The following is a 9,188-nucleotide window of genomic DNA, read 5'->3' as shown; positions in this document are numbered from 1 at the left end:
GGTGCTGAGGAGGGGGAGTGGGGGAGGTGCTGGGGAGGGGGAGTGGGGGAGGTGCTGGGGAGTGGGGGAAGTGCTGGTGAGGTGGGGGAGGAGGTGCTGTGGAGGAGGAGTGGGAGGAGGTGCTGGGGAGGAGGTGCTGGGGAGGGGGGGTACTTGTCGGGGTCACGCACCTCGCAGGCCCCCTGCTCCACCTGCACGGGCCGGGTGCAGATCTCCTGCTCCTGCGCCAGTTTCTTGCTCTTGCTGTACGTGTTGCATTCGTCGTTGCTGATCACGTGCAGGTTCAGCACCTTCAGGACGCCCTCGTGTCCACTACCTACAGAGGGGGAGGGGTCAGTGCCATGTGACCTGCAGCCCAGGGTCACCGGGGTCACTACTTACCCCGCGTGTCTCCCCAGCCTGCAATCTCACACTTGGTCTCTGGGGGGACGATGTAGCGCTCAGGAGGGAGGCAGATGAGGGCCACGCGGGAGTTCAGGGTCACCGGCCTGGAAAACCACAAGGCAAGGGGTCAGCATGGCCACGCCCACTCTGACATCACTTCCTGCCCAGCATCTAGTGGCTCCACCCCTACCCCCCGCGGGGGAGGTCCCAGGACTCCTCACCTCTCCAGCTTCAGCATGACCAGGCTGGAGCCCGAGGGGCCACACATGATGTTGCTGAGGGCCACAGACTGCATGTCGGGGTCATTGGCCCTTGGATTGGTGAAGAGCGTGCCCACCATGGCCCGATACCCAGAGAGGTCGGCGTCGCTGCAGAGGAGAGACCGACAGGCTGAGCCCAATCATCCAGGACATTGTATAAGCTCCGCCCCCCGGGCACTTACCAGGAGGAGAAGCACTGCCGGGCGCTGATCACCCAGTCCTCCTTCACCAGGGACCCTCCGCAGAAGTGATCGCCCTCCCTGCGGAGCACAAGAGACGCTCAGCCAGCTCCTCCAGGGTTAGAGCTGCGCCCGGGGCCCGGGGTTTACCTGTTACGTAAGCTGACGGTCCAGGGCGAGTTTCCTGGGACCCCGCCCACCATGCGCCCCTTCACCGCGCTCCGGTCCTGCCTTTTACCGCACGAATCAAAGGCAATTTTTTCTGTAAAGATGGCGACACCATGAGAAAGGGGGAGGGGCTACAGGAGGGGTGGGGCAATGACATAGGGAGGCTATAAGAGGGTGTGGCTACAGGAGGGGAGGGGCAATGACATAGGGAGGCTATAAGAGGGTGTGGCTACAGGAGGGGAGGGGCAATGACATAGGGAGGCTATAAGAGGGTGTGGCTACAGGAGGGGAGGGGCAATGACATAGGGAGGCTATAAGAGGGGTGGCTACAGGAGGGGAGGGGCAATGACAGGGAGGCTATAAGGGTGTGGCTACAGGAGGGGTGGGGCAATGACACAGGGAGGCTATAAGAGGGTGTGGCTACAGGAGGGGAGGGGCAATGACATAGGGAGGCTATAAGAGGGTGTGGCTACAGGAGGGGAGGGGCAATGACACGGAGGCTATAAGAGGGTGTGGCTACAGGAGGGGAGGGGCAATGACAGGGAGGCTATAAGAGGGTGTGGCTACAGGAGGGGAGGGGCAATGACATAGGGAGGCTATAAGAGGGGTGGCTACAGGAGGGGAGGGGCAATGACATAGGGAGGCTATAAGAGGGGTGGCTACAGGAGGGGAGGGGCAATGACATAGGGAGGCTATAAGAGGGGTGGCTACAGGAGGGGAGGGGCAATGACATAGGGAGGCTATAAGAGGGGTGGCTACAGGAGGGGTGGGGCAATGACAGGGAGGCTATAAGAGGGGTGGCTACAGGAGGGGAGGGGCAATGACAGGGAGGCTATAAGAGGGTGTGGCTACAGGAGGGGAGGGGCAATGACATAGGGAGGCTATAAGAGGGGTGGCTACAGGAGGGGAGGGGCAATGACATAGGGAGGCTATAAGGGTGTGGCTACAGGAGGGGAGGGGCAATGACATAGGGAGGCTATAAGAGGGGTGGCTACAGGAGGGGTGGGGCAATGACACAGGGAGGCTATAAGAGGGGTGGCTACAGGAGGGGAGGGGCAATGACACAGGGAGGCTATAAGAGGGGTGGCTACAGGAGGGGTGTGGCAATGACATAGGGAGGCTATAAGAGGGTGTGGCTACAGGAGGGGTGTGGCAATGACATAGGGAGGCTATAAGAGGGGTGGCTACAGGAGGGGAGGGGCAATGACATAGGGAGGCTATAAGAGGGGTGGCTACAGGAGGGGAGGGGCAATGACATAGGGAGGCTATAAGAGGGGTGGCTACAGGAGGGGTGGGGCAATGACACGGAGGCTATAAGAGGGGTGGCTACAGGAGGGGTGGGGCAATGACATAGGGAGGCTATAAGAGGGGTGGCTACAGGAGGGGAGGGGCAATGACATAGGGAGGCTATAAGAGGGTGTGGCTACAGGAGGGGAGGGGCAATGACATAGGGAGGCTATAAGAGGGGTGGCTACAGGAGGGGTGTGGCAATGACATAGGGAGGCTATAAGAGGGTGTGGCTACAGGAGGGGTGGGGCAATGACATAGGGAGGCTATAAGAGGGTGTGGCTACAGGAGGGGTGGGGCAATGACATAGGGAGGCTATAAGAGGGTGTGGCTACAGGAGGGGAGGGGCAATGACAGGGAGGCTATAAGAGGGTGTGGCTACAGGAGGGGTGGGGCAATGACACAGGGAGGCTATAAGAGGGTGTGGCTACAGGAGGGGTGGGGCAATGACACAGGGAGGCTATAAGAGGGGTGCCTACAGGAGGGGTGTGGCAATGACATAGGGAGGCTATAAGAGGGTGTGGCTACAGGAGGGGAGGGGCAATGACAGGGAGGCTATAAGAGGGTGTGGCTACAGGAGGGGTGTGGCAATGACATAGGGAGGCTATAAGAGGGTGTGGCTACAGGAGGGGTGTGGCAATGACATAGGGAGGCTATAAGAGGGTGTGGCTACAGGAGAGGAGGGGCAATGACATAGGGAGGCTATAAGAGGGTGTGGCTACAGGAGAGGAGGGGCAATGACATAGGGAGCCTATAAGAGGGGTGGCTACAGGAGGGGAGGGGCAATGACACAGAGGCTATAAGAGGGTGTGGCTACAGGAGGGGAGGGGCAATGACACAGAGGCTATAAGAGGGTGTGGCTACAGGAGGGGAGGGGCAATGACAGGGAGGCTATAAGAGGGTGTGGCTACAGGAGGGGAGGGGCAATGACATAGGGAGGCTATAAGAGGGGTGGCTACAGGAGGGGAGGGGCAATGACATAGGGAGGCTATAAGGGTGTGGCTACAGGAGGGGAGGGGCAATGACATAGGGAGGCTATAAGAGGGGTGGCTACAGGAGGGGTGGGGCAATGACAGGGAGGCTATAAGAGGGGTGGCTACAGGAGGGGTGGGGCAATGACACAGGGAGGCTATAAGAGGGGTGGCTACAGGAGGGGAGGGGCAATGACACAGGGAGGCTATAAGAGGGGTGGCTACAGGAGGGGTGTGGCAATGACATAGGGAGGCTATAAGAGGGGTGGCTACAGGAGGGGTGTGGCAATGACATAGGGAGGCTATAAGAGGGTGTGGCTACAGGAGGGGTGTGGCAATGACATAGGGAGGCTATAAGAGGGTGTGGCTACAGGAGGGGTGTGGCAATGACATAGGGAGGCTATAAGAGGGGTGGCTACAGGAGGGGAGGGGCAATGACATAGGGAGGCTATAAGAGGGGTGGCTACAGGAGGGGTGTGGCAATGACATAGGGAGGCTATAAGAGGGGTGGCTACAGGAGGGGAGGGACAATGACATAGGGAGGCTATAAGAGGGGTGGCTACAGGAGGGGAGGGGCAATGACATAGGGAGGCTATAAGAGGGGTGGCTACAGGAGGGGTGTGGCAATGACATAGGGAGGCTATAAGAGGGGTGGCTACAGGAGGGGAGGGGCAATGACATAGGGAGGCTATAAGAGGGGTGGCTACAGGAGGGGTGTGGCAATGACATAGGGAGGCTATAAGAGGGGTGGCTACAGGAGGGGAGGGGCAATGACAGGGAGGCTATGAGGGGTGGCTACAGGAGGGGTGGGGCAATGACATAGGGAGGCTATAAGAGGGTGTGGCTACAGGAGGGGAGGGGCAATGACAGGGAGGCTATGAGGGGTGGCTACAGGAGGGGTGTGGCAATGACATAGGGAGGCTATAAGAGGGGTGGCTACAGGAGGGGAGGGGCAATGACAGGGAGGCTATAAGAGGGGTGGCTACAGGAGGGGAGGGGCAATGACACAGAGGCTATAAGAGGGGTGGCTACAGGAGGGGAGGGGCAATGACAGGGAGGCTATAAGAGGGGTGGCTACAGGAGGGGAGGGGCAATGACATAGGGAGGCTATAAGAGGGGTGGCTACAGGAGGGGAGGGGCAATGACATAGGGAGGCTATAAGAGGGGTGGCTACAGGAGGGGAGGGGCAATGACATAGGGAGGCTATAAGAGGGGTGGCTACAGGAGGGGAGGGGCAATGACACAGGGAGGCTATAAGAGGGTGTGGCTACAGGAGGGGAGGGGCAATGACATAGGGAGGCTATAAGAGGGGTGGCTACAGGAGGGGAGGGGCAATGACAGGGAGGCTATAAGAGGGGTGGCTACAGGAGGGGAGGGGCAATGACAGGGAGGCTATAAGAGGGGTGGCTACAGGAGGGGAGGGGCAATGACATAGGGAGGCTATAAGAGGGGTGGCTACAGGAGGGGAGGGGCAATGACAGGGAGGCTATAAGAGGGGTGGCTACAGGAGGGGAGGGGCAATGACAGGGAGGCTATAAGAGGGGTGGCTACAGGAGGGGAGGGGCAATGACATAGGGAGGCTATAAGAGGGGTGGCTACAGGAGGGGAGGGGCAATGACATAGGGAGGCTATAAGAGGGGTGGCTACAGGAGGGGTGGGGCAATGACATAGGGAGGCTATAAGAGGGTGTGGCTACAGGAGGGGAGGGGCAATGACAGGGAGGCTATAAGAGGGGTGGCTACAGGAGGGGTGTGGCAATGACATAGGGAGGCTATAAGAGGGGTGGCTACAGGAGGGGAGGGGCAATGACATAGGGAGGATATAAGAGGGTGTGGCTACAGGAGGGGTGGGGCAATGACACAGGGAGGCTATAAGGGTGTGGCTACAGGAGGGGAGGGGCAATGACAGGGAGGCTATAAGGGTGTGGCTACAGGAGGGGTGGGGCAATGACATAGGGAGGCTATAAGAGGGGTGGCTACAGGAGGGGAGGGGCAATGACATAGGGAGGCTATAAGAGGGGTGGCTACAGGAGGGGTGGGGCAATGACACAGGGAGGCTATAAGAGGGGTGGCTACAGGAGGGGAGGGGCAATGACATAGGGAGGCTATAAGAGGGTGTGGCTACAGGAGGGGTGGGGCAATGACATAGGGAGGCTATAAGAGGGGTGGCTACAGGAGGGGAGGGGCAATGACATAGGGAGGCTATAAGAGGGTGTGGCTACAGGAGGGGAGGGGCAATGACATAGGGAGGCTATAAGAGGGGTGGCTACAGGAGGGGAGGGACAATGACAGGGAGGCTATAAGAGGGTGTGGCTACAGGAGGGGAGGGGCAATGACACAGGGAGGCTATAAGAGGGTGTGGCTACAGGAGGGGAGGGGCAATGACATAGGGAGGCTATAAGAGGGTGTGGCTACAGGAGGGGAGGGGCAATGACATAGGGAGGCTATAAGAGGGTGTGGCTACAGGAGGGGAGGGGCAATGACATAGGGAGGCTATAAGAGGGGTGGCTACAGGAGGGGTGGGGCAATGACACAGGGAGGCTATAAGAGGGGTGGCTACAGGAGGGGAGGGGCAATGACATAGGGAGGCTATAAGAGGGGTGGCTACAGGAGGGGAGGGGCAATGACATAGGGAGGCTATAAGAGGGTGTGGCTACAGGAGGGGAGGGGCAATGACATAGGGAGGCTATAAGAGGGGTGGCTACAGGAGGGGAGGGGCAATGACACAGGGAGGCTATAAGAGGGGTGGCTACAGGAGGGGAGGGGCAATGACATAGGGAGGCTATAAGAGGGTGTGGCTACAGGAGAGGAGGGGCAATGACATAGGGAGGCTATAAGAGGGTGTGGCTACAGGAGGGGAGGGGCAATGACATAGGGAGGCTATAAGAGGGGTGGCTACAGGAGGGGAGGGGCAATGACACAGGGAGGCTATAAGAGGGGTGGCTACAGGAGGGGAGGGGCAATGACATAGGGAGGCTATAAGAGGGGTGGCTACAGGAGGGGAGGGGCAATGACATAGGGAGGCTATAAGAGGGTGTGGCTACAGGAGAGGAGGGGCAATGACACAGGGAGGCTATAAGAGGGTGTGGCTACAGGAGGGGAGGGGCAATGACACAGGGAGGCTATAAGAGGGGTGGCTACAGGAGAGGAGGGGCAATGACATAGGGAGGCTATAAGAGGGGTGGCTACAGGAGGGGAGGGGCAATGACATAGGGAGGCTATAAGAGGGGTGGCTACAGGAGGGGAGGGACAATGACAGGGAGGCTATAAGAGGGTGTGGCTACAGGAGGGGTGGGGCAATGACATAGGGAGGCTATAAGAGGGTGTGGCTACAGGAGGGGAGGGGCAATGACACAGGGAGGCTATAAGAGGGTGTGGCTACAGGAGGGGAGGGGCAATGACATAGGGAGGCTATAAGAGGGGTGGCTACAGGAGGGGAGGGGCAATGACATAGGGAGGCTATAAGAGGGGTGGCTACAGGAGGGGAGGGGCAATGACAGGGAGGCTATAAGAGGGGTGGCTACAGGAGGGGTGTGGCAATGACATAGGGAGGCTATAAGAGGGTGTGGCTACAGGAGGGGAGGGGCAATGACACGGAGGCTATAAGAGGGTGTGGCTACAGGAGGGGAGGGGCAATGACACAGGGAGGCTATAAGAGGGTGTGGCTACAGGAGGGGAGGGGCAATGACACAGGGAGGCTATAAGAGGGTGTGGCTACAGGAGGGGTGTGGCAATGACATAGGGAGGCTATAAGAGGGTGTGGCTACAGGAGGGGAGGGGCAATGACACAGGGAGGCTATAAGAGGGTGTGGCTACAGGAGGGGTGTGGCAATGACATAGGGAGGCTATAAGAGGGGTGGCTACAGGAGGGCTGGGGCAATGACACAGGGAGGCTATAAGAGGGTGTGGCTACAGGAGGGGTGGGGCAATGACATAGGGAGGCTATAAGAGGGGTGGCTACAGGAGGGGAGGGGCAATGACATAGGGAGGCTATAAGAGGGGTGGCTACAGGAGGGGAGGGGCAATGACATAGGGAGGCTATAAGAGGGGTGGCTACAGGAGGGCTGGGGCAATGACACAGGGAGGCTATAAGAGGGTGTGGCTACAGGAGGGGTGGGGCAATGACATAGGGAGGCTATAAGAGGGTGTGGCTACAGGAGGGGAGGGGCAATGACATAGGGAGGCTATAAGAGGGGTGGCTACAGGAGGGGAGGGGCAATGACATAGGGAGGCTATAAGAGGGTGTGGCTACAGCTATGAGAGGAGGGGCTATGGCGGTTATGAGAGGGGCGGAGCTTACCGGCTTCTTTAATGCTGATTGGGTTTTCTCCATCTGAGGAATCAGAGACACAAAGTAAATAGAGGCGTGCAGGTCCATGGTGCGCTGCAGTCACCCCCAGAGCTGCGCTCACACATCTGATACACATGACCACTATGGGGGGTCTGGACCTATAGACGTCAGCCATGATTAATAATCCACCGCTAGCGTCCGGTCCGGCAGTTTTGTTTCCATCATGACCCGGAATCATCTAGAAAATCCACTGTGAGGTGACATGTAAATTGCTTGTATACAGTCAAGGAGGCGGAGCTTGTAACGCTGATATTGTGCTACGGACTGCAGGAGATGTGGTTAGTGAGGCGGAGGAGGGGAGGAGCTTGGCTTTAGTGTTACAGTCTCCGCCTCCTTGACTTTATTTCTGTCTGATGCCATCAGCGGAGGCCGTGCAGCTGCTGGGCACAGTTACTGCTAGCGGATTATGGAGTCTGATGACGGGTTCCCTTTCTGGAGATGCCCTGCTATGGCATCTATCTAACAGCTGTCCTGTGCTGCCACCTACTGCACGGATGTGGTATTGACACCTACTACACCTCCGGCCGACTATTTGTGATCTTTCCTGCCACCGTATTGTCCAAGCAGCAGAGCCACGTGGGCTCCTACTAGAGATATCCCTCCAGGACAAGGAAGGCTCCAACCAACCCACCGGCTGCAGCAAGGACCGTTATCAACCTCGGCCTCCAGTCACCCACAGAGCTGCGGCCACGTGCTCGAGCTCCAGTCACCCACAGATCTGCAGCCACGCGTCCTCTTCTCCAATCACCCACAGAGCTGCGGCCACGCGTCCGGGCTCCAGTCACCCACAGAGCTGCACCCAGGCGCCGGGCTCCAGTCACCCACAGAGCTGCGGCCACGCGTCCGGGCTCCAGTCACCCACAGAGCTGCAGCCACGCGTCCGGGCTCCAGTCACCCACAGAGCTGCAGCCACGCGTCCGGGCTCCAGTCACCCACAGAGCTGCAGCCACGCGTCCGGGCTCCAGTCACCCACAGAGCTGCAGCCACGCGTCCGGGCTCCAGTCACCCACAGAGCTGCAGCCACGCGTCCGGGCTCCAGTCACCCACAGAGCTGCAGCCACGCGTCCGGGCTCCAGTCACCCACAGAGCTGCAGCCACGCGTCCGGGCTCCAGTCACCCACAGAGCTGCAGCCACGCGTCCGGGCTCCAGTCACCCACAGAGCTGCACCCAGGCGCCGGGTTCCAGTCACCCACAGAGCTGCAGCCACGCGTCCGGGCTCCAGTCACCCACAGAGCTGCAGCCACGCGTCCGGGTTCCAGTCACCCACAGAGCTGCAGCCACGCGTCCGGGCTCCAGTCACCCACAGAGCTACAGCCACGCGTCCGGGCTCCAGTCACCCACAGAGCTGCACCCACGCGTCCGGGCTCCAGTCACCCACAGAGCTGCAGCCACGCGTCCGGGCTCCAGTCACCCACAGAGCTGCACCCAGGCGCCGGGCTCCAGTCACCCACAGAGCTGCAGCCACGCGTCCGGGCTCCAGTCACCCACAGAGCTGCAGCCATGCGTCCGGGCTCCAGTCACCCACAGAGCTGCAGCCACGCGTCCGGGCTCCAGTCACCCACAGAGCTGCAGCCACGCGTCCGGGCTC

The 9,188-nt window shown here is 59.6% G+C and overlaps 1 protein-coding gene across 1 annotated transcript in view; it reads right to left on the bottom strand.

The window, feature by feature from the left end:
• Positions 1–153: 153 nt before the first annotated feature.
• Positions 154–9,188, bottom strand: part of LOC140111548 (hepatocyte growth factor-like protein) — a gene marked incomplete at its 3' end in the record, with an annotated part of 47,828 nt that continues 38,793 nt past the window's right edge. The window contains exons 13-18 of the mRNA XM_072132394.1: positions 7,549–7,581; positions 974–1,085; positions 827–904; positions 606–752; positions 382–488; positions 154–316 (exon numbers count right to left, since the gene is read on the bottom strand). Coding sequence (XP_071988495.1) covers positions 154–316; positions 382–488; positions 606–752; positions 827–904; positions 974–1,085; positions 7,549–7,581 — 640 coding nt within the window. The remainder of the gene's footprint in view (positions 317–381; positions 489–605; positions 753–826; positions 905–973; positions 1,086–7,548; positions 7,582–9,188) is intronic.

The sequence above is a fragment of the Engystomops pustulosus genome, unplaced genomic scaffold (assembly GCF_040894005.1).
Source record: "Engystomops pustulosus unplaced genomic scaffold, aEngPut4.maternal MAT_SCAFFOLD_491, whole genome shotgun sequence".
Classification (NCBI taxonomy): Eukaryota; Metazoa; Chordata; class Amphibia; order Anura; family Leptodactylidae; genus Engystomops; species Engystomops pustulosus.
This window is presented reverse-complemented; position numbering and strand designations above follow the sequence as displayed.